The sequence below is a fragment of the Lolium perenne genome, chromosome 2 (assembly GCF_019359855.2).
Source record: "Lolium perenne isolate Kyuss_39 chromosome 2, Kyuss_2.0, whole genome shotgun sequence".
Taxonomy (NCBI): domain Eukaryota; kingdom Viridiplantae; phylum Streptophyta; class Magnoliopsida; order Poales; family Poaceae; genus Lolium; species Lolium perenne.
In genome coordinates this window covers 234,347,291-234,372,741 of record NC_067245.2, presented here as the reverse complement: position 1 = coordinate 234,372,741, position 25,451 = coordinate 234,347,291, and the positions used below count along the sequence as shown (strand labels likewise).

At 43.7% G+C, this 25,451-nt stretch overlaps 1 protein-coding gene across 1 annotated transcript; it reads right to left on the bottom strand.

The window, feature by feature from the left end:
• Nucleotides 1-20,390: 20,390 nt before the first annotated feature.
• LOC127335242 (uncharacterized) lies at nt 20,391-25,000 on the bottom strand. Its single transcript, XM_051361853.2, has 2 exons — nt 24,668-25,000; nt 20,391-20,712 (listed from the first exon to the last, which is right to left on the bottom strand). The coding sequence occupies exons 1-2, from the start codon at nt 24,912-24,914 to the stop codon at nt 20,603-20,605; spliced, it is 357 nt and encodes a 118-aa protein (XP_051217813.1). The 5' UTR covers nt 24,915-25,000; the 3' UTR covers nt 20,391-20,602.
• Nucleotides 25,001-25,451: the final 451 nt, after the last annotated feature.

Sequence of the window (25,451 nt, the reverse complement as noted above, 5' to 3'; positions counted from 1 at the left end):
CTGATCCCCGAGACGGAGTTTCGCGATGTGGCGGCGTTCTGGAGGGTTTCTGGCGACTTCGACTTCGTCCTCGCGTTTTTTAGATCGAACCCTTTAAGTAGTCCAGAGGAGGGCGTCGGAGGCCAGCCGAGGGGGCCACACACTAGGGCGGCGCGCCCCCCTGGGCCGCGCCGGCCTGGTGTGTGGGGCCCTCGGGCCTCCACCTGGCTTGCCCTTCCGGCTCCCTGAGTCTTCTAGTAAAATAGGCCCTTTGGTATAAATTCCGAGGATTTTCCCGAAAGTTGAATTTCTGCACAAAAACAAGACACCAGAGCAATTCTGCTGAAAACAGCGTTAGTCCGTGTTAGTTGTATCCAAAATACACAAATTAGAGGCAAAACAATAGCAAAAGTGTTCGGGAAAGTAGATAAGTTTTGGACGTATCAGTAGTTCACCCCTGGACTATGGGTCCATAGCAGTAGCTAGATAGTCGTCTTCTCCTCATTGTGCTATCATTGTTGGATCTTGTGAGTTGCCTAACATGATCAAGATCATCTATTTGTAATGCTACATGTTGCGTTTGTTGGGATCCGATGAATATTGAATGCTATGTTATGATTATTATCAATCTATCATCTATGTGTTGTTTATGATCTTGCATGCTCTCTGTTATTAGTAGAGGCTCTAGCCAAGTCGTTACTTGTAACTCCAAGAGGGAGTATTTATGCTCGATAGTGGGTTCATGCCTCCATTAAATCTGGGATAGTGACAAAAAGTTCTAAGGTTGTGGATGTGCTGTTGCCACTAGGGATAAAACATCAATGCTATGTCTAAGGATGTATTTGTTGATTACATTACGCACCATACTTAATGCAATTGTCTGTTGTTTGCAACTTAATACTGGAAGGGGTTCAGATGATAACCTGAAGGTGGACTTTTTAGGCATAGATGCATGCTGGATAGCGGTCTATGTACTTTGTCGTAATGCCCAATTGAATTTCACACTACTCATCATAACATGTATGCATTGTCATGCTATCTTTATTTGTCAATTGCCCAACTGTAATTTGTTCACCCAACATGCTATTTATCTTATGGGAGAGACACCACTAGTGAACTGTGGACCCTGGTCCATTCTTTTACATCGAATACAATCTACTGCAATACTCGTTCTACTGTTTTCTGCAAACATCATCATCCACACTATACATCTAATCCTTTGTTACAGCAAGCCGGTGAGATTGACAACCTCACTGTTAAGTTGGGGCAAAGTATCTTGGTTGTGTTGTGCAGGTTCCACGTTGGCGCCGGAATCCCTGGTGTTGCTCCACACTACACTCCGCCGCCATCAACCTTCAACGTGCTTCTTGACTCCTACTGGTTCGATAACCTTGGTTTCTTACCGAGGGAAAAACTTGCCGTTGTACGCATCATACCTTCCTCTTGGGGTTCCCAACGGACGTGTGCTTTACCGTCACAAGCAGCAAGGCTCCGGTGTAGTAATATCGATCGTCGGTGCATTAGCACCAGCCAGGGCTAGCAAGGGTGCATTAGCATCAGCCGGCGGGGCCTCCGTAGAAGCCACACTGCTTCTCCGCTGCTGGCTTCCGATATCAGCTGGATGATCTTCATGCGTCCCAGCTGCCGATCTTTATTGTACTAGTACATGAAACATTTTCTTCATTTCATAGAATTCCGATGCCAAGTGCGCCACAACATCTGCATCCCGATCCATCTTTCTCTTACGGCTTCTGTAACTGTACGGGTCATTTTCCTGGGAAAACCCTACTTTCCACGGAATGGCGCCTTTGCCTCGTACACGTCCTCCGTGTTTAGGATTCCCGAGGGCAAATGTCAGCGCGTCGTTCTCTCTGTTGAACCTGATCTTCCCCTCTTGAGCTTTGGTCATTGCTTCAATAAGGGCTTCGGTGGGTTTAAACTTTGTCTGTCGGTGAACACACTCCCCTGTCACCGGGTCTAACGATCCCCCATGCCCGTACCACCAGCTTTTGGCCCTTAGGTCCCATCCCTCTGTACCTAGAGGGATTCTCGCTGCCTCAGGTCGTCCTCCATCTTCTGCCACTTAGGCTCCGAAAGGCGGTATCCTCCTGGACCCATAATATGATTGTACGTTTTCTTAGCCGCATTTACCTTATTTTTTCCAGTATGGCCTTGAATTGCTCCGACTGCTTTTGCCTCACAAATTCGGGCCAATCATCTTTCAGCTTCTCATACTGTCCATTGAAATCCGGAGTCTTCCCATTCTTGACATATTTATCCGCTAAATTTTTCTTGTAGGTCCGGAATGCTTCTGCCATGTTCTGAAGAGCGAACTCTTTGACTACCCTCCTCCTCCGACGTCCCTCCTCTACCTCATTCCCCTGTTCATCGTATTTGTTCCCGCCTCCTGTCTTCCCTGTCTTCCCGCCTCCTGTCTTCCCGCTCCCATTTTTCCCGCCATTTGTCACTACATATATGTAGCCCGGCTTGGCCAGCATTATCACATCTCTACAATCTCTCATCATTCTCTCATGGCTTCCACCGTACCCACTCTAACCTACCAGCAGGTGGAGAAGCTTTGCGCCTCGAACTACCCTTTCCCACCGGGCTACCGCGTCCCCGCCGGCTGGAGCCTAAGCGCCGGAGGCGTGCCGGTCCCTCCCGTCCCTCAGGGTACTGCGCGCCGGGGGGACATCATGAACCACTACTACCTCGACCTCACGCCGGAGCAGCGGATGAATCCCCGCTGGCATCTCGATAACCAGCATACTTGGGACGCCTTCTTCATCAATCGGCGTGAGAGGGCGCTCGCCAGGTATGAGGAGGACGGTCTGCCTCATGGGAACTTCCACGAGGCCGGCCGTCGGCTATGGTGGTATGGCCGGACTCTACAAAGCGTCATGCTGGATACTTGTATATACTTGTTTAGTTTCTTTAAGTGGTTTTCTAATGAGAGGGAGATGATATTTTGGGAAGTGCTGCCTGAAAACAGATTCTGGACTGTTACCGAAAAAATTCTCAAAAATAGGCAGAACATTATTTTGCGAAGCCAAGTTTTGTGCATGTTCCCCAGGTTGTTATCTAACTTTCATTAGTTGAACACTTTTCGATTTGAGCAGCGGAAGAATTTCTTAAAAATCGATTACTGTACTGCTGTCAAGATTGACGAATTCCTGCTGCTTTATGTTTATGTGACTTTTCTAGTTTCCATCTTCTTGTTTTTGTTTTGTTTCTTTCCTAAAACACAAAAAGACCAAAAATATTTCTGTTGTTTCTCTTCACCATTTGTTTATTTTGGTTTCTTGCATTTATTTTGCTTATTTGCTATCGTTGGCTTGCTATAAGAAAATCCAAAAAGATTTTGCTTTGTTTGCTTGTTTCCTTTTGTTCTTGTTTCCAATTCGAGAACACCAAAAATATTTGCTGTTCTTCTTTGGTTTTGTAAAGTTCATTATGATTTCAATGGTCTTCGGTGGCTGGAGCGTGGTTTTCATTCCATATTATTCAAGCTACACAAGTGAAAGGCAATAATGACGATCTACGACAATTCGACTGTGGTGAGAGGCTGGTATGAACTCTATTTGTTTTCATTTTTGTACATATACTCATCCATGTGAGCATGCTTAGTTGGTTCATGTGAGGTATATGTCATTTAAGAAAGTCCAGTAGTTCATGATCTCTCATGTTTAGCTCCAATTTATTAATATGAGTAGCATGTCATGGATGTTTGCTTGCATTGTTTTATTCATAAATAGGTATGATATTGTGGTATCCTCCTCTGAATAATTCATTTGAATCGACTTGGCACATGCTCACGCATGCATATGACTGAACAAAAGTCAATTAAGCCTCTATGATTTACATTGCTTCAGAGTTCTTGTATCACTTTTATGCCTCCGTTAATTTATTTTGCCGCAAGCATGATTATGACAGTGACTGCTCTCTTGATTTGTCGCTCCCCAGTCTATTGCTAGCCTTCACTTGTACTGAGTGGGAACGCTGCTCGTGCTTCCAAACCCCTGAAAACCAAGTTGTTCCAAAGTGTCCACCATAAATACCTATGCATGGCATTTCAAACCATTCCAAGTAAATTCTCATGCGCTACCTTTAAACCTTCAAAATGCTTCTCAATTTGTGTAATGTTTTATAGCTCATGAGGAAGTATGTGGTGTTTATCTTTCGACCTTGTCATTTACTTTTGACGGACTTTCATAATAAGAGCTGGCAACGGGGTGCCCAGCCCCAATTAATAACTTCATTAATAATTCTCTTCACTTGTTTTGCTCTGATTCATCAGTAAGCAACTTAATTTTGCAAATAGACACTCCTCCATGGTATGAGATTGATGGAAGGCACCCGAGGATTCGGTTAGCCATGGCTTGTGTAAGCAAAGGTTGGGAGGAGTGTCGCCCATAATAAAACTAAAGTACATGTGTAAACAAAAGAGAAGAGGGATGATCTACCTTGCTGGTGGAAATAACGTCCTTCATGGGAGCCGCTCTTGAAAGTCTGGTTGGCGAGGTAGTTGGTGTACCCATTACCATTCGTTGACAACAACAAACACCTCTCAAAATAATTTTACTCCTGTTTTAAAAATGAAAAGCTCTAGCGCATGTTAATCCCTGCTTCCCTCTACGAAGGGTCAATCTTTTACTTTTATGTTGTGTCTCCATCCTTTCTTTGAGCACTTTCTTGAGATCACAACTGTCATTCTTAGTATAATATGCTTGTCCCAAAATATGATTGACCGTGGTATAACTTTGATGCTTTTATCTTTGACAATCTCTATTTCTAGTCTTTCTATGAACCTCAGAGGTGCCTGGGCATTTATGTTTTGATGTTCAAATTCGGGCAAGCGAGATACCACTTTATCATACTCTTTTATGAACATTGCAATCCTGCTTATAGACATGATTCATGATGCTTATTATTAATTGTTGGTACCTTTCCATGATTGACATAGCTGTTAGATGATCTTAATTGCATATATCTTATTATGAACTGCCTAAGTGTTAGCCATATCATGAGAATATTTACATCATATGAGCAAATGTGTTCGTGAAAGTTCTTTTATCGCACTCAGTTGTTAACTGAATTGCTTGAGGACAAGCAATAAGCTAAGCTTGGGGGGAGTTGATACGTCCAAAACGTATCTACTTTCCCGGACACTTTTGCTACTGTTTTGCCTCTAATTTGTGTATTTTGGATACAACTAACACGGACTAACGCTGTTTTCAGCAGAATTGCTCTGGTGTCTTGTTTTTGTGCAGAAATTCAACTTTCAGGAAAATCCTCGGAATTTATACCAAAGGGCCTATTTTACCAGAAGACTCAGGGAGCCGGAAGGGCAAGCCAGGTGGAGGCCCGAGGGCCCCACACACCAGGCCGGCGCGGCCCAGGGGGGCGCCGCCCTAGTGTGTGGCCCCCTCGGCTGGCCTTCGACGCCCTCCTCTGGACTACTTAAAGGGTTCGATCTAAAAAACGCGAGGACGAAGTCGAAGTCGCCAGAAACCCTCCAGAACGCCGCCACATCGCGAAACTCCGTCTCGGGGATCAGAAACTCCGTTCTGGCACTCCGCCGGGATGGGGAATTGGAGGAGATCATCCCATCATCACCACCGACGCCTCTCCATCGACCAGCAATGTTTCCCCCATCCATGTGTGAGTAATTCCCCCGCTGTAGGCTGAAGGGGATGGTAGGGATTGTATGAGATTGGTCATGTAATAGCATAAGATTGTTAGGGCATAGTGCCTAGTGTCCGTAATTGGTACTTTGATGATATTGTTGCCACTTGTTATGTTTAATGCTTGTCACTAGGGCCCGAGTGCCATGATCTCAGATCTGAACATGTTATTATTTCATCATGATATGCATTGTTTTATGATCTTACCTGCAAGTTGTATACACATGTCGCTGTCCGGAACCAAAGGCCCCGAAGTGACAGAAATCGGGACAACCGGAGGGGATGGCGGTGATGTGAGGATCACATGTGTTCACGGAGTGTTAATGCTTTGCTCCGGTACTCTATTAAAAGGAGTACCTTAATATCCAGTAGATTCCCTGGAGGCCCGGCTGCCACCGGCTGGTAGGACAAAAGATGTTGTGCAAGTTTCTCATTGCGAGCACGTACGACTATATACGGAACACATGCCTATGGATTGCTTTGTACTTGGACAACCGTTTTATTTTTATCTGCAAATGCCCTGCTTTGAGTGTTACATGAGTTTCTCTCATCCATGCAACGCCTGTCATCCATCCCTGTGCCTACAGTATTTTAATCCTGCTGTTTACTATAATCACTACTGCTGTCTTTGTTACTCTGCTGCTGTTATTTCACTACTGCTACTGCTATAAAATGTTACTACTGATAAACTCTTGCGAGCAAGTCTGTTTCCAGGTGCAGCTGAATTGACAACTCCACTGTTAAGGCTTTCAAGTATTCTTTGTCTCCCCTTGTGTCGAATCAATAAATTGGGTTTTACTTCCCACGAAGACTGTTGCGATCCCCTATACTTGTGGGTCATCAACTACTCACACATCACTCCGGAGGCGACCATGGCGGTGAAGAGTCCTCCGGGAGATGATTCCCCTCTCCGGCAGGGTGCCGGAGGCGATCTCCTGAATCCCCCGAGATGGGATTGGCGGCGGCGGCGTCTCTGGAAGGTTTTCCGTATCGTGGCTCTCGGTACTGGAACTATTATCGACGAAGGCTTATGTAGCCGGAAGGATAGGTAAGGAGGCGCCACGAGAGCCCCACACGCTAGGGTCGTGCGGCCCAAGCCTTGGCCGTGCCGCCCTGTTATGTGGGCGCCTCGTCGCCCCACTTCATTTCCCTTTCGGTGTTTGATACGTCTCCAACATATCGATAATTTCTTATGTTCCATGCTTGTTTTATGATGATACACACATGTTTTATACATACTTTATGTCATATTTATGCATTTTCCGGCACTAACCTATTGACGAGATGCCGAAGAGCCAGATGCTGTTTTCTGTTGTTTTTGGTTTCAGACTAGTAAGGAAATATTCTCGGAATTGGACGAAATCAATGCCCAGGATCTTATTTTTCTATGAAGCTTCCAGAAGTCCGAAAGGGAAACGAAGTGGGGCGAAGAGGTGACGCCACACTAGGGTGGCGCGGCCCAGGTGCTGGCCGCGCGGCCCTAGCGTGTGGGCCCCTCGTGGCGCCCCCTGACCTACCCTTCCGCCTACATAAGCCTTCGTAGAGAATAACTCCAGCACCGAGAGCCACGATACGGAAAACCTTCCAGAGACGCCTCCGCCGCCAATCCCATCTCGGGGGATTCAGGAGATCGCCTCCGGCACCCTGCCGGAGAGGGGAATCATCTCCCGGAGGACTCTTCACCGTCATGGTCGCCTCCGGAGTGATGTGTGAGTAGTTCACCCCTGGACTATGGGTCCATAGCAGTAGCTAGATGGTCGTCTTCTCCTAATTGTGCTATCATTGTTGGATCTTGTGAGCTGCCTAACATGACCAAGATCATCTATTTGTAATGCTACATGTTGCGTTTGTTGGGATCTGATGAATAGTGAATGCTATGTTATGTTGATTATCAATCTATTATCTATATGTTGTTTATGATCTTGCATGCTCTCCGTTATTAGTAGAGGATCTGGCCAAGTTGATACTTGTAACTCCAAGAGGGAGTATTTATGCTCGATAGTGGGTACATGCCTCCATTAAATCTGGGACAGTGACAGAAAGTTCTAAGGTTGTGGATGTGCTGTTGCCACTAGGGATAAAACATCAATGCTATGTCTAAGGATGTATTTTTTGATTACATTACGAACCATACTTAATGAAATTGTCTGTTGTTTGCAACTTAATACTGGAGGGGTTTCGGATGATAACCTGAAGGTGGACTTTTTAGGCATAGATGCATGCTGGATAGCGGTCTATGTACTTTGTCGTAATGCCCAATTGAATCTCACAATACTCAATATAACATGTATGTGCATGGTCATGCCCTCTTTATTTGTCAATTGCCCAACTGTAATTTGTTCACCCAACATGCTATTTATCTTATGGGAGAGACACCACTAGTGAACTGTGGACCCCGGTCCATTCTTTTACATCGAATACAATCTGCAATACTTGTTCTACTGTTCTCTGCAAACAATCATCATCCACACTATACATCTAATCCTTTGTTACAGCAAGCCGGTGAGATTGACAACCTCACTGTCACGTTGGGGCAAAGTAATTTGGTTGTGTTGTGCAGGTTCCACGTTGGCGCCGGAATCCCTGGTGTTGCGCCGCACTACACTCCGCCGCCATCAACCTTGAACGTGCTTCTTGGCTCCTACTGGTTCGATAAACCTTGGTTTCTTACTGAGGGAAAACTTGCCGCTGTACGCCTCACACCTTCCTCTTGGGGTTCCCAACGGACGCGTGCTGTACGCATATCAAGCACTTTTTCTGGCGCCGTTGCCGGGGAGATCAAGACACACTGCAAGGGGAGTCTCCACCTCCAATCTCATTATTTTGTTTTTGTCTTGCTTTATTTTTATTTACTACTTTGTTTGCTGCATTATATCAAAACACAAAAAAAATTAGTTGCTAGCTTTACTTTATTTGCAATCTTGTTCTCCATATTAAAAACACAAAAAAATTAGTTACTTGCATTTACTTTATCTAGTTTGCTTTATTTACTATTGCTAAAATGGGTACTCCTGAAAATACTAAGTTGTGTGAATTCACAAACACAAATAATAATGATTTCTTATGCACACCTATTGCTCCACCTGCTACTACAGCAGAATTCTTTGAAATTAAACCTGCTTTACTGAATCTTGTTATGATAGAGCAATTTTCTGGTGTTAGTTCTGATGATGCTACTGCCCATCTTAATAATTTTGTTGAACTATGTGAAATGCAAAAGTATAAGGATGTAGATGGTGACATTATAAAATTAAAATTGTTTCCTTTCTCCTTAAGAGGAAGAGCTAAAGATTGGTTGCTATCTCTGCCTAAGAATAGTATTGATTCATGGACTAAATGTAAGGATGCTTTCATTGGTAGATATTATCCTCCTGCTAAAATTATATCTTTGAGAAGTAGCATAATGAATTTTAAGAAATTAGATACTGAGCTTGTTGCCCAAGCATGGAAAAGAATGAAATCTTTGGTTAAAAATTTCCCTACCCATGGACTGACTACTTGGATGATCATCCAAACCTTTTATGCAGGACTGAATTTTTCTTCACGGAACCTGTTGGATTCAGCTGCTGGAGGTACCTTTATGTCCATCACTCTAGGCGCCGCAACAAAGCTTCTTGATAATATGATGATTAATTACTCTGAATGGCACACGGAAAGAGCTCCATAAGGTAAGAAGGTAAATTCTGTTGAAGAAACCTCCTCCTTGAGTGATAACATTGATGCTATTATGTCTATGCTTGTGAATGGTAGGACTAATGTTGATCCTAATAATGTTCCGTTAGCTTCATTGGTTGCTCAAGAAGAACATGTTGATGTGAACTTCATTAAAAGTAACAATTACAATAACTCTAGGCCATATCCTGCTAATGGTAACTCTTATGGTAGATATGTTTCACCTAATGAGGAAAAGATGTTAGAAATTGAAAGATCTACTAAGAGCTTTATGCAATCCCAATATGAGCAAAATAAATTGTTTACTAAAACTATGAATGAACAATCTACGTTGTTGAAAAATATAGGAAATCAACTTGAAAATCTGAATATGGAGATCCCTGGGTTGCAAACTAAACTTGCAAATGCTGAAAACCGAATCTCATACATGTCTGCGTCACAATCTTCCTTAATTAATAAAATGGCTGCTAAACCTGAGGATATTGATAATAAAATTGTTACTACAGCAAATGCCATCCAAGTTAAAATTAATGAGAATATAAGATTGATGGCCGAATTGCGTGCTAGGTGGGAAAAAGAAGAAAATGCTAAAGAAGACAATATAGTTAAAGTTTGGACTATTACCACCACTAGTAATGCTAATGCTCCACATGTTGCCGCACCTCCTACTATCAATGGTAAAATAATTGGTGTTGGCAATGTTTCCACTTATAATGCAAAGCCTGCAAAACTGCCGGAACCTGCTAAAACTGCTTGTGATAAAACTGCTGAAATTTTTTCCAACGTTGGGGATAATGATCCCATTGCTTTAGATCATAATGGTTTAGATTTTGATGATTGTCACATCTCTGAAGTTATAAAGTTCTTACAAAAACTTGCTAAAAGTCCTAATGCTAGTGCTATAAATTTGGCCTTTACAAAACATATTACGAATGCTCTCATAAAAGCTAGAGAAGAGAAATTGGAACGCGAAGCTTCTATTCCTAGGAAGTTAGAGGATGGTTGGGAGCCCATCATTAAGATGAAGGTCAATGACTTTGATTGTAATGCTTTATGTGATCTTGGTGCAAGTATTTCCGTTATGCCTAGGAAAATCTATAATATGCTTGACTTGCCACCATTGAAAAATTGTTATTTGGATGTTAATCTTGCTGATAACTCTACAAAGAAACCTTTGGGGAGAGTTGATAATATTCGCATTACTGTTAACAATAACCTTGTCCCCGTTGATTTTGTTGTCTTGGATATTGAATGCAATGCATCTTGTCCCATTATATTGGGAAAACCTTTTCTTCGAACTGTTGGTGCTATTATTGACATGAAGGAAGGTAATATTAAATATCAATTTCCTCTCAAAAAAGGTATGGAACACTTACCTAGAAAGAGAATGAAGTTACCTTTTGATTCTATCATTAGAACAAATTACGATGTTAATGCTTCATCTCTTGATAACACTTGATACACACTTTCTGCGCCTAGCTGAAAGGCGTTAAAGAAAAGCGCTTATGGGAGACAACCCATGATTTTACTACATCACTTTTGTTTTATATTTGAGTCTTGGAAGTTGTTACTACTGTAGCAACCTCTCCTTATCTTAATTTTGTTGCATTGTTGTGCCAAGTAAAGTCTTTGATAGTAAGGTTCATACTAGATTTGGATTACTGCGCAGAAACAGATTTCTTGCTGTCACGAATTTGAGCAGTAGGCTCTGTAGGTAACTCAGAAAATTCTGCCAATTTACGTGAGTGATCCTCAGATATGTACGCAACTTTCATTCAATTTGAGCATTTTCATCTGAGCAAGTCTGGTGCACCTAAAAAAATTCGTCTTTATGTACTGTTCTGTTTTGACAGATTCTGCCTTTTATTTCGCATTGCCTGTTTTGCTATGTTTGATGGATTTCTTTATTCCATTAACTTTCAGTAGCTTTGTGCAATATCCAGAAGTCTTAAGAATGATTATGTCACCTCTGAACATGTGAATTTTGATTATGCACTAACCCTCTAATGAGTTGTTTTGAGTTTGGTGTGGAGGAAGTTTTCAAGGATCAAGAGAGGAGGATGATACAATATGATCAAGGAGAGTGAAAGCTCTAAGCTTGGGGATGCCCCGGTGGTTCATTCCTGCATATTTCAAGAAGACTCAAGCATCTAAGCTTGGGGATGCCCAAGGCATCCCCTTCTTCATCGACAACATTATCAGGTTCCTCTAGTGAAACTATATTTTTATTCCATCACATCTTATGTGCTTTACTTGGAGCGTCTGTATGTTTTTGTTTTTTGCTTTTTTGAATAAAGTTGGATCCTAGCATTCATTGTGTGTGAGAGAGACACGCTCCGCTGTTGCATATGGACAAATATGTCCTTAGGCTTTACTCATAATATTCATGGCGAAGGTTGAAACTGCTTCGTTAAATTGTTATATGGATGGAAACGGGAAATGCTACATGTGGTAATTGGTATAATATCTTGAATAATGTGATACTTGGCAATTGTTGTGCTCATGTTTAAGCTCTTGCATCATATACTTTGCACCTATTAGTGAAGAAATACATAGAGCTTGCTAAAATTTGGTTTGCATGATTGGTCTCTCTAAGGTCTAGATATTTTCTAGTAAGGGTCGAACAACAAGGAAGACGGTGTAGAGTCTTATAATGCTTACAATATGTCTTTTATGTGAGTTTTGCTGTACCGGTTCATACTTGTGTTTGTCTCAAATAACCTTGCTATCCTAAGCCTTGTATTGAGAGGGAATACTTCTCATGCATCCAAAATCCTTGAGCCAAACACTATGCCACTTGTGTCCACCATACCTACCTACTACATGGTATTTCTCCGCCATTCCAAAGTAAATTGCTTGAGTTCTACCTTTAAATTTCCATTCTTCGCCTTTGCAATATATAGCTCATGGGACAAATAGCCTAAAAACTATTGTGGTATTGAATATGTACTTATGCATCTTATCTCTTATAAGTTGCTTGTTGAGCGATAACCATGTTCCTGGGGACGCCATCAACTACCCTTTGTTGAATATCATGTGAGTTGCTATGCATGTTCGTCTTGTCTGAAGTAAGGGCGATTTACCATGAGTTGAATGGTTTGAGTATGCATATTGTTAGAGAAGAACATTGGGACGCTAACTAAAGCCATGATTCATGGTGGAAGTTTCAGTTTTGGACAACAATCCTCAATCTCTTATGAGAATATTATTTGTTGCTAACTGCTTATGCATTAAAGAGGAGTCCATTATCTGTTGTCTATGTTGTCCCGGTATGGATGTCTAAGTTGAGAATAATCAAAAGCGAGAAATCCAGCGCGAGCTTTCTCCTTAGACCTTTGTACAGGCGGCATAGAGGTACCCCTTTGTGATACTTGGTTAAAACATATGTATTGCGATGATAATCCAGGTAATCCGAGCTAATTAGGACAAGGTGCGGGCACTATTGGTAATCTATGCATGAGGCTTGCAACTTGTAGGATATAATTTACATAATACATATGCTTTATTACTACCGTTGACAAAATTGTTTCTTGTTTTCAAAATAAAAGCTCTAGCACAAATATAGCAATCGATGCTTCCCTCTGCGAAGGGCCTTTCTTCTACTTTTATGTTGAGTCAGTTTACCCACTTCTCTCCATCTTAAGAAACAAGCACTTGTGTTAACTGTGCATTGATTCTTACATACTTGCTTATTGCACTTATTATATTACTTTATGTTGACAATATCCATGAGATATACATGTTACAAGTTGAAAGCAACCGCTGAAACTTAATCTTCCTTTGTGTTGCTTCAATGCCTCTACTATGAATTTATTGCTTTATGAGTTAACTCTTATGCAAGACTTATTGATGCTTGTCTTGAAAGTACTATTCATGAAAAGTCTTTGTTATATGATTCAATTGTTTACTCATTGTCTTTATCATTGCTTCGAATCGCTGCATTCATTACATGTACTTACAATAGTATTGATCAAGATTATGATGGCATGTTGATACGTCCAAAACGTATCTACTTTCCCGAACACTTTTGCTATTGTTTTGCCTCTAATTTGTGTATTTTGGATGCAACTAACACGGACTAACGCTGTTTTCAGCAGAACTGCTCTGGTGTCTCGTTTTTGTGCAGAAATCCAACTTTCAGGAAAATCCTCGGAATTTATGCCGAAGGCCCTATTTTCCCAGAATACTGACGGAGCCAGAAGGACAGGTCAGGTGGAGGCCCGAGGGCCGCACACCATAAGGCGGCGCGGCCCAGGGGGGCCCGCGCGGCCCTGTGGTGTGGCCCCCTCGGCTGGCCTCCGATGCCCTCCTTCGGACTATATAATGCCTTCGACCTAAAAACGCACGGAGAGAAGTCGAAGTTGCCAGAAAGCCTCCAGAATGCCGCCACATCGCGAAACTCCATCGCGGGAGCCAGAAGTCTCCGTTCTGGCACTCCGCCGGGACGGGGAATTGGAGGAGATCATCGCCATCATCACCACCGATGCCTCTCCATCAACCAGCCATATTTCCCCATCCATGAGTGAGTAATTCCCCCGCTGTAGGCCGAAGGGGATGGTAGGGATTGGATGAGATTGGTCATGTAATAGCATAAGATTGTTAGGGCATAGTGCCTAGTGTCCGTAATTGGTACTTTGATGATATTGTTGCAACTTGTTATGCTTAATGCTTGTCACTAGGGCCCGAGTGCCATGATCTCAGATCTGAACATGTTATTGTTTCATCATGATATTCATTGTTTATGGTCTTACCTGCAAGTTGTATACACATGTCGCTGTCCGGAACCGATGGCCCCGAAGTGACAGAAATCGGGACAACCGGAGGGGATGGTAGTGATGTGAGGATCACATGTGTTCACGGAGTGTTAATTCTTTGCTCCGGTACTCTATTAAAAGGAGTACCTTAATATCCAGTAGATTCCCTTGAGGCCCGGCTGCCACCGGCTGGTAGGACAAAAGATGTTGTGCAAGTTTCTCATTGCGAGCACGTACGACTATAATTGGAACACATGCCTATTGATTGCTTTGTACTTGGACACCGTTTTATTATTATCTGCAAATGCCCTGCTATGATTTACATGAGTTTCTCTCATCCATGCAACGCCCGTCATCCGTCCCCGTGCCTACAGTATTTTAATCCTGCTGTTTACTATAATCACTACTGCTGTCTCTGTTAATCTGCTGCTGTTATTTCACTACTGCTACTGCTATAAAACTGTTACTACTGATAAACTCTTGCGAGCAAGTCTGTTTCCAGGTGCAGCTGAATTGACAACTCCGCTGTTAAGGCTTCCAAGTGTTCTTTGTCTCCCCTTGTGTCGAATCAATAAATTGGGTTATACTACCCGCGAAGACTGCTGCGATCCCCTATACTTGTGGGTCATCAAGACTGTTTTCTGGTGCCGTTGCCGGGGAGCATAGCTTTATTTGGAAGTTCACTTGGATTGATATTGTTCGCTGCAAATTCTCCATCATGGGTAAAGCTCGCAATTCTAAAGTCGCCATATTACCATCCACTACAAGAAAAGGTACAACTCTGAGTACCTCTGCTACACTTGATTCACCATCTGTGATAAGTCAACTCGTTTCACCGCCACAAGCTGGTACGTCTGCTGAATCTCAAAACTCTCATAATATTGATAATATTTCTACTGTGCTTGATGATAATGGTTCGTTGGGATCCTTTCTAGATGCTACAATTGCTAGGTCTAGACAAATTGAAAATGCTGAAACTCCTAATGAAAATGCCACTACACCTGTTAGTTCACCTGAACTTGATTATTCTAGTGATGATCCTGATGAAGATTATGTGGAGCTTAATGATGATTTTATTAATAGATGCAATGCTACTGATGCAAGAAACATTAAAAAGTTTCTCACACAATATACTGTTAGACATAAGCTATCTCCTGATCCTGAATTTGCCACATCTCCTATATGCATTAAGGATAAATATTATGATTTTTCTCTTGATCTATCTCATATAGCTATTGTAGAGAAAGCACCCTTTTGTGGTACTAAAAAAGAAAGTGCTGTAGAACACATGAATGAACTTTTTTCTCTGATGATGTCAAGATGCGTACTTACTTTGTCATTAAAATTTTTCCTTTCTCATTAAAGGATGATGCTAAAACTTGGTATAATAATTTTCCTCCTGGTTCTATTAAAAGTCCATCTGACTTGCGTGATGTTTTCTTTCGAAAATACTTTCCTGCTAGTGCTCAACATGCTGCTTTACAGAGAATTTACAGATTTGATCAGGGAGATGAAGAGAAATTGCCTGCGGCATGGGCAAGATTTTGTTCTCTTATCAGAGCTCGACCTGGACATGATTTAGAAAAGAATGATCTACTTGATATATTTTATAGTGGACTAACCATTGAATCTAGAGCATATTTGGATAGTTGTGCTGGTTGTGTTTTCAGGAAAAGAACTCCAGACAAAGATGAAGAATTATTGGCTAGAATAAGCCGGAATCATGATGATTGGGATACACCTGAACCAACTCCAACGCCAATATTGAAGAAGAGGGGTTTAATTGAATTGAATGATGAAGATATGCGGGAAGCTAAGAAGTCTCTCAAGGAGAAAGGTATTAAATCCGAAGATGTGAAGAATCTACCTCCCATAGAGGATATATGTGAGATAATTCCCCCTTCACCCATGATTGAGGTAAACTCCCTTCAACGCTTTACTAGGGAAGATATTCCGTATTCAAAACCTCCTACGCAATGCTTAGATGAGTTTGATAATTATATTGTTAATCAAGAAAATTTTAATATGAGAGTAGAGAATCATCTAATGGAAAATTCTCAAGCTATTAGCAATTTGCATGATATTGTGGAGAGAACCTCCAATGATGTTAAGATGCTTGTTAAACATTTTCAAATGATTCAAACTCAAATTGATCAACTCACTAAAGTGCAAAATGACTTGCTAAATAGTAATTCTAAAGAGAAACATGCTTATGAAGTAACAACTAGAGGTGGTGTCTCTACCCAGGATCCTCTATATCCTGAAGGGCATCCTAAAAGAATTGAACAAGATTCTCAACGCATTGAACCTAGTGCTCCTTCTAAGAAGAAAAAGAAGAAGAAACATAAAAATGTTGTAGAATCCTCTGAACCTGTTAATGATCCTAATAGTATTTCTATTTCCGATGCTGAAACTGAAAGTGGAAATGAACATGATAATGATAATGATAATAATAAGAATGATGCTTCTGATAAAGAAGAGGTAGAAGATGAACCTGAAAAGCATGATAAAAATAAAAGTATACTAAAGAAGATTTTATTGCTAAGAAACATGGTAACGAAAGAGAACCTTGGGTGCAAAAGCAAATGCCTTTTCCTGCTAAGAAACTAAAATCAAAGGAAGAAGAACACTATAATAAATTTTGTGATTGGATGAAACCTTTATTCTTGCAAATCCCTTTGACTGATGCTATTAAATTGCCTCCTTATTCAAAGTATATGAAAGATATTGTTACTAACAAAAGGAAAATCCCCAATGAGGAGATTTCCACTATGCTTGCTAATTACTCTTTCAATGGCAAAGTGCCGAAGAAGTTGGGCGACCCCGGTATACCTACTATTCCTAGTTCTATTAAGAATAATTATGTTAAAACTGCTCTATGTGACTTGGGAGCCGGTGTTAGTGTTATGCCTTTTTCTCTTTATAAGAGGCTTTATCTAGATAAGTTGATACCTACTGATATATCTTTGCAAATGGCTGATAAATCTATTGCTATTCCTGTTGGTATATGTGAGGATGTTCCTGTTCAAGTTACTAATAACTGCTTGATATTAACTGATTTTGTTGTGTTGGAAATGCCTGAAGATGATAATATGTCTATTATTCTTGGGAGACCTTTTCTTAACACCGCAGGGGCTGTTATTGATTGCAATAAAGGAAAGGTTACTTTTAATGTTGATGATAAGGAGCATACCGTTTATTTCCCCAAGAGGATTGACAAAGTATGTGGAGTCAATACTATTTCTAATGTGAGAACTATCAAAATTGGAACTATCGATTGTCCTATATATGAGCCTAAAGAAGGTTATCAAAATCTTATGATTGGATCCATATCAATACAATTCAAGGTAACATGATTGATTTGAGGTTTATTTCTTCTTATGTTATGTAAAAATTATTCGGTGGCAAGACTTGATCAACCTTGTTAACGAATACCTTTTATATGCATAGAGGAGGTTAACAACATCTCTTTCTTCCTCCACTTGTCTTATTTGCTGTAGCGCTTTTGATTTGCAAAGTTCCTTAGTTAATTAGAGATTTCAAAATTTTTCCTGTCCAGTAATAATAAACTTAATACCCAGAAATGTGCATTTTTCAAAGTTTTCAAAAATTCACAAAATTATACCGTTGGTCCTATTTTTCGAAGAGGCACCTGGGAGCACCAGAGGATGACCAGTGGGGCACCCCAGGGGGCCACCCCACCAGCCGGCGCGGCCAAGGAGGGGGGCGCGCCACCTTGTGGTGTGGGCCCCTCCTTGCCCCACTACTTCATCTTTTTCTCCCAGAATCTTCTCTCTCCCGAAAAAACTCGAACCAGCTTTCTCTCACTCGCATTTTTCCTCAAGAGCTCAGGATTTTTCGATCTCTTTGCTCAGCCCAGATTTCTGTCTGAAATTTGGCACATTTGCTCTCCGGTATGTGACTCCTCCGATTATCCAAATAGAATTTTGTTTGGTTGAGTATATCTTGAATATTTTGCTGCTGTAGGTAACATGTTTAGTGAGCTTGCATGTTTGTTCTAAGTTGTATAAACTAGTTTTGATGCATGATTAGTACTCTAGCAAGTTCCTATAGTAGTCCCCCTTGATTATATATCACCAAATCAAGTTTTATATCACTTGTTGAAAAATTTCAGAAAAGAAAGATGAAGAAGTTCAACTTTGGAGAATTGTTCAAGAGAGGAACAACCAGCACCGGGAGGCCTTCTAGGACCGCCACCTGACTTAGGCGATCCTACAATGAGGATATCATCGCGCCTAGCTTCGCGCCCGAGGAAGACAATGGGGCTCCTAATGCTTCGTCCTTCCCATGTTTTGATTTTCTGACAAATGCAGGGATATTGGATGATTTCTTCACCCTTGTCAATAGGGCGGGTTTAGCCACCTACGTGGGAGATGAAAGAGAGCAATATTACATGCTCACCAAAATCTTCGTCGAGAGCTTCAAGTTCCACAACACGCAATATGAGCCGACAGTTGCATTCAAGATCTATGGTAATCCTGTTACTATGGAATTGGAAGAATTTTGTCGTGCATTGGATATTGCCCCTGTAGGTACAGCAAGGAGGATTGATGACAACCCCTGGGACCTGTTGGAGCTCTATCAAGGGATCACCGATGATGATTGTCGCACCATTCAGCGTGGCAAGATAAGGAACATTCAACTCCCCGCCATTAAATATTTTGCGTATTACATTGCTGCCAGCATTCTTGGTAGGGAGAACACTAGCAATATTTCTAGTTACCATATTGCTTTCTTGAATATTGCACTTACTGGACGGACATCTTATCATCTTGGTTCTCTTATTGCTCGCCGCCTGTCTAATAGGGGGCCTATTTTTGGAGGAACTACTGCACTGCGCGTTTTAACACATTTAAGGCTTCCTCTTGATCCTAATGATGTGCCATTAACCCCTAGGAGGCTTGATATTGCTGCTATGAAAAGCCATCATTTTATTACCACTGATTCCACTTTAGATAACATGGTCTATAGAATGTTGTTTGCTGACGGGGATGAGAAGGAAATCCCTCTTCCCCAGCCGGGTTTGTTCAGTATTGACAAGGAACCATGGTCGCGCACTAAGGAGGAGGTGGATGAACATATGAAGATACAAGACTTCCATCAGCAGCATGACTCCGAGGACGCCGAGCCCTCCTACGATTACACCGTCACGTATCTGGGTGCTTCTTCTAGCACATGCCCGGAATATGATCCATCTTCGTCGTACTATGGAGATACTACCTCATGGCCTCGATGGGATTGAACTCCACTTAGGCCAAAAGCCTAAGCTTGGGGGGAGGTATACCGGCATCACTCATTCTTTGCATATTATGGTTGCTGGATACTTGTACATACTTGTTTAGTTGCTTTGAGTGGTTTTCTAATGAGAGGAAGATGATATTTGGGGAAGTGCTACTTGAAAACAGATTCTGGACTTTTACCGAAAAAATTTCCAAAATTAGCCAGAACAGTATTTTGCGAAGCCAATTTTTGTGCATGTTCCCCAGGTTGTTATCTAACTTTCATTAGTTGAACACTTTTCGATTTGAGCAGTGGAAGAATTTATTAAAAATCGGGTACTGTACTGCTGTCAAGTTTGACGAATTTCTGCTGCTTTGTGTTTATGTGACTTTTCTAGTTTGCCAATTCTTGTTTTCGCTTTGTTTCCTTCCCAAAACACAAAAAGACCAAAAATATTTCTGTTGTTTCTCTTCATAATTTGTTTGCTTTGGTTTCTTGCATTTATTTCGCTTTATTTGCTATTGCTAGTTTGCTACAAGAAAACCCAAAAAGATTTTGCTTTGTTTGCTTGTTTCCTTTTGTTCTTGTTTCCAATTCGAAAACACCAAAAATATTAGCTGTTCTTCTTTGGTTTGTAAAGTTCATCATGAGTTCAATGGTCTTCGGTGGCTGGAGCGTGGTTTTCATTTCATATTATCCAAGCTACACAAGTGAAAGGCAATAATGACGATCTACGACAATTGGATTGTGGTGAGAGGCTGGTATGAACTCTATTTGTTTTCATTTTTGTACATATACTCATCCATGTGAGCATGCTTAGTTGGTTCATGTGAGGTATATGTTATTTGAGAAAGTCTAGTAGTTCATGATCTCTCATGATTAGCTCCAATTTATTAATATGAGTAGCATGTCATGGATGTTTGCTTGCATTGTTTTATTCATAAGTAAGTATGGCATTGTGGTATCCTCCTCTGAATAATTCATTTATATCGACTTGGCATATGCTCACGCATGCATATGACTGAACAAATGTCAATTAAGCCTCAATGATTTACATTGCTTTTTTAGATAATAGGCAATAGCTTGCCCGACTTTAAATTAATAAAGCCACGAAGGTAACAATTCAGGTACAACTGCTGGGCATTACAGCTTGGCCACACATAACAGAGCACCAAAGAAAAAGATTCCAACGATCACAACGTAACAAGCAACACAAAAACCAGGGAGACTCCCCGCCGTCTTGGCCGTCCAGGTACCCGTTCCGTGGCCGGCCTACTCCTTCACGACGGCGTTGGCTTGAGCGCCGCGTACAGCTCCCTTAGCTCGCGTGCTATCCAGCTTAAGCCCTCCTTTTCTCTTGGCTTGCATTTTAGGCTCCACAGCTGCAAAAAAATGATGATTTTGAAAATAATGTCAGCTGGGTTAGCAATAGTTTTCTTTTCAATGGCAAGTTTATTGCGCACATTTCACAAAGCCCAAGATTGGGCAAGGAACAGGATCCACAGTAATTTTTTGGGGTAACCCGAGAAGCTAGACAGGATGTCGTGGAATTGGGCAAAATTGGTGGGGCACCAGTTGCACCCGAGCATCTGGCGCGTGACGGACCACGCAAAGATCGCCAAGGAGCAGGAGAAGAAGATATGGCTAGCGTCCTCAGGCGCCCCGCACAATGGGCAGAGTCCATTGGAGGGGCCGTGGCGAGCACGAATCTGTAGTCCCGAAGGTAGCTTATCTAGCGCCAGCTGCCAGGAGAAGATTTTGATTTTGAGCGGGACCGGGGCTTCCCACATGTCTTTGAAGTGGGCAATAGACGTGCCTCGCGAAAGCATCGAGTACATGGACTTCACAGAGTAGGATCCGGACTGTTCCAGGTGCCAGGAAATCTGGTCTTGACCCTCGGTGAGAATAACTTCCACTAAGGTATTTTGAAGCTCGACCCATTGACGCAGGCCCTCTGGATCAAGAGAACGGCGGAAGCGAACTTGTATAGAGTCTTGGAGAAACGCGTCAGCAACCGTAATATCTTGATTGTCACAAATGGCATACAACATAGGAAAGGATTCTAGGAGGGGGCCCCTCCCCCACCACCAGTCCTTCCAGAAACTGGTTCTAATGCCGTTCCGCACCTTGTGCTTTGCGCCAGCCTTAAACAGATGCTTGATCTTGTGAAGGCTTTTCCAGAAAGGTGACCCTCCCTGACCTGAGCCCGCAAACAGGTCGGAGGCGTCCGCATACTTAGCACGAAGGATACGGGCCCAAATCGTGTCCTCATCCTGATATAGCCTCCAAAGCCATTTCAGAAGCAGCGCCAAATTCATCTTTTTGGTATTGAGCAACCCAAGGCCTCCCACTTCCTTAGGTCTGCACACAGTTGGCCAGTTCACAAGATGGTACTTCCTTTTTGGTCCCGCGCCTTCCCAGAAGAACTTAGAGCGGTGCGAGTCAAACCTCGCATGAATCCCGTCATGGAGGAGGAACAGACCCATGGCATATATTGGTAGATTATCTAGGCACGCATTGGAGAGGATGAGTCGTCCCCCTGATGACATCAACCTTCCCAGCCACGGTTCGATTTTGGTAGCGAGTTTCCTCACCAAGAAGAGCCACTGTTCCAGGGTAAGTTTCCTGTCCGAGATAGGGAGACCCAGGTAAATGAAGGGGAAGGTGCCTAGCTTGCAGTTTAGCTTGTTAGCGATATCCGTTCGCTCCTCGAACCTCTGTCCCATCACAAACACCTCACTCTTGTGGTAATTTATCTTGAGCCCAGACATATCCTCAAAACACATCAGAAGAAACTTGAGATTGGCAATGTCCTCATCGGAACCCTGGATGAGGATGAGCGTATCGTCTGCGTATTGAAGATGGGAGACGCCCCCGGGCAGAAGGTGCGAAGCCAGGCCGTGAATATGACCGGCCTTGGCAGCAGCAGTGAGAATACCCGACAAGGCCTCGCCAATGAAGTTGAACAGCAGCGGTGAGAGGGGATCTCCCTGTCGAACCCCTCTCTTATTCCTGAAAAACGGCCCCACTTCACCGTTGATCGAGATAGCCGTTTGTCCCCCAGAGACAAGCTGAGAAATCCTATGGATGTAGCCTTCGTCAAAACCTTTGCAACGCAGTACTTCCCCCAGGAAGTCCCAATTCACTCTGTCGTAGGCCTTTTCGAAGTCAAGTTTGAGAAGCACCCCATTGTGCTTTCTCTTCCTCAAGTCATGAATGATTTCCAGCAGAGCCAGCGGACCATCAAGGATGTTTCTTCCTTTTATAAAGGCAGTTTGATTGGGGGATAAGATCCTATGCGCAATCGGATCCAACCTAGTAGCATATGCTTTGGAGACTATCTTAAAAATCACGTTGATCAAGGCAATCGGTCTGTATTGCGTGATTTGGTCTGCGCCCGGAACTTTTGGAATAAGAGATAGAATTCCGAAGTTAAGCCTAGAGATGTCAATGCGCCCCAGCACAAAGTCGTTGAGAATGTGTAGAACCCCAAGTTTGACCTGCGGCCAGAATTTCTTGAAGAAAACAACTGGAAAGCCGTCCGGGCCCGGGGCGGTGTCCGTCTTCATGTCTTTAACGATGGCTTCGAGCTCAGACTCAGAGAAGGTATAGGTCAAGTTCACGTTCTCTTCCTCTGAGACCCTATTGTACCTATCCCAGGTATCTGGCGCCAACCCACAAACCCTTGGAGCGGACGAGCCAAGGAGGTTCCTGTAGAAATCATATACGTGTTGTTGGATGAGCTTCGGGTATGTGATTGTCCCGCTATCCGAGATCAGAGCAGATATATTACATTTCCTTCTTCTGCCGTTGGCGACTGCGTGAAAGTATGCTGTGTTCGCGTCTCCCTGCAGCGCCCACTTAACTCTGCCCCGCTGCCTCCAGTGCTCCTCTTCCATCTTATAGATGTGCAGCAGCTGTTCTTCCAGGTGATATCTAGATGCCCAGGCGTCTTCGTCAAGGCCCGAAGAGTCTGCCAGGACGTCGAGCTGGGCAATCTGCGTCAAGAGTGACAACTTTGTGGCCTTGGAATCCCTACCAAGGTTCTGGTTCCAGCCCCGCAAGTATTGTCTTATTCCCGTCGACATGAAGGACCACCAGTCAATGATGTCACGGCCACCTACTTTGGACAGCAACCTGTCCCAGGTTAGCTGCATAAGCGGGACAAAGTCGGGGCGCTCGAACCAGCTAGTCTCGAAGAAGAAACGGTTGGAACGTATGGGGAAACCCTCCCCGGTATCAAAGACCAGCGGCGTGTGATCAGACCCTAGGCTGGTTTCAGCAGCGAGCGAGCAAAGAGGGAAAATGGCCTCGAAGGATGCGGACACAAAAACTCTATCAAGAGCAGAGCGAACAGGGTTCAGCTGATGGTTAGACCATGTAAAACGCGCCCCCGTGCGCGGAATTTCCCTAAGAGCCCAAGAGGCAATGCTGTTGTTGAATAGATCCATGAGGGTCCAGTTAAGATTGTCGTTGTTCTTGTCTTCAGCCACTCTGATAAGGTTGAAATCCCCTCCCATGAGAATCGGAAGGTCACAGTTGGCGATCTTGTCCGTAATCTCGGCCAGGAACCCCCTGGAGCGAGCATGGTCCGCAGGACCATAGATACCAATGACCTCAATCTTCTTCTTGGTAGCCCGATGAAGGATAGAAAGGCTGAGAAAGAATTGACCCCTGTCCATTCTCCCCACCTCAAACATACTGTCCCTAACTCCCAGGAGCATGCCTCCCGAATGGCCATTCGCCGGGAGCCAGGTCCAGAAAAATTTCTCGCCAACTTCAAGGCTGGCAAGTTCGGCGTCCGTGAAGTCTTGTTTGATGGTTTCTTGCAGCAGAACCAGATCAATATGGTGTAGCCTGAGGTAATCTTTGAGCAGGGTTCGCCTCCCCCTACGGCCGAACCCTCTGATATTCCAGAAAAGGGCTCTCATTGGCGAACCAGGCTAAGCGCCCGTGCTTGGCGGGTTAGCGGTCGGTGCCCAACAGGAGTGGGTCTGCGGGCTATTCTCTTCTTTTTGGGAGCAGTCTTCTTAACTTTGCCAGAGCCCGAGGTTGGCTCCCCCTCGGGGCCTCCCTCTGGGCAAGTACTTTCCTCCCCATGGTCAGTACTTGCCCGAGCAGCTTCTTCCTTGGCTTTTGCCGTCTCCTCTTCTATCTTCCTTCTGGCTGCGAGCAGTTCAGCTTGGGCGCGTTCACGAGCTTGGAGCAGAGCCACCGCTTGGGCAGGGGATCCGTCCGAGGACTTGAACAGGATACAACTGTCTCTGGCCACCTTAACGAGATGCTCTACCGAAGAAGCTTGGAAAGCAACAAAGGAAGAGGAGGGGAAAGAGTTACCTGGTGCAGGAGTGACGGAGGACGGGGTAGCAGCAACTTCATTGTCGGCCGGGGAGGCGGATGGTTCGATGGAGACCTTGGCCATGGAATTCTTCTCCGCAGTGGCCCGCATGGCGCGCTCCAGCACTGGGCCCTCAGTGGCCCCTTTAGCTCTCGCGCTTTTGCGAAGGGCTTCCGCTGGCGGGGCTCTAGAGCGTGGTGCACGGGCCACCGCAGCCCCCAGAGCTGGGATGGGTGCGTCCAGCATCAGGAGTTGGCCCGAGGAAGTCGAGCCACCCAACGAGATCGCAGGAGCTTGATGCAGGGCCAGAGGCGGGGTAGACACAGGCGTCTCCTTCGAGGGCTCCGATTCCGCCGCTTCCAGCATCAGCTTTCTAGACGGGCGATCATGGTTGCTCTTGCTCCTGCGTTCGCTGTTTCTCCGGTACTCCTGGTCAGAGGAAGCAGAGGGAGGAGAGCTCCAACCCACCTCCTCCCTATCCGCATCAGACAGTCTCAGGGCCTTGCCAGGCGTCGGAGAAACCCTTTCCTCCGACGACAGGTCAACAGGTAAATCTAGCTGCAGAGGCGAGTCACTAACAGAGGCTTCAGGAGACTTGAGCTTGGAATGAGAAGGGAGCGAAGCCTTGATGATTTGTGCCACCAGGGGGAAAATGTTTCCAGAGGGGGTCAGATTAGATCCATACTGGCTGCGGGCAGAGTCCGGGATGGAGAGGATTGGGTCCGCGACACTATCAGGAGGGGAGATCGACGAGAGCAGCGCTGCCTCCATCGGAACAGATTT

Bases quoted from the DNA above. Each gene is read 5' to 3' on its own strand.
- LOC127335242 (XM_051361853.2), bottom strand. From the start codon at position 24,914: ATGCTGGACGCACCCATCCCAGCTCTGGGGGCTGCGGTGGCCCGTGCA. The intron at 20,713-24,667 runs GTAACTCTTTCC...ATTTTTTTGCAG, and splicing joins CTCCGTCACTCCTGCACCAG to CTGTGGAGCCTAAAATGCAA.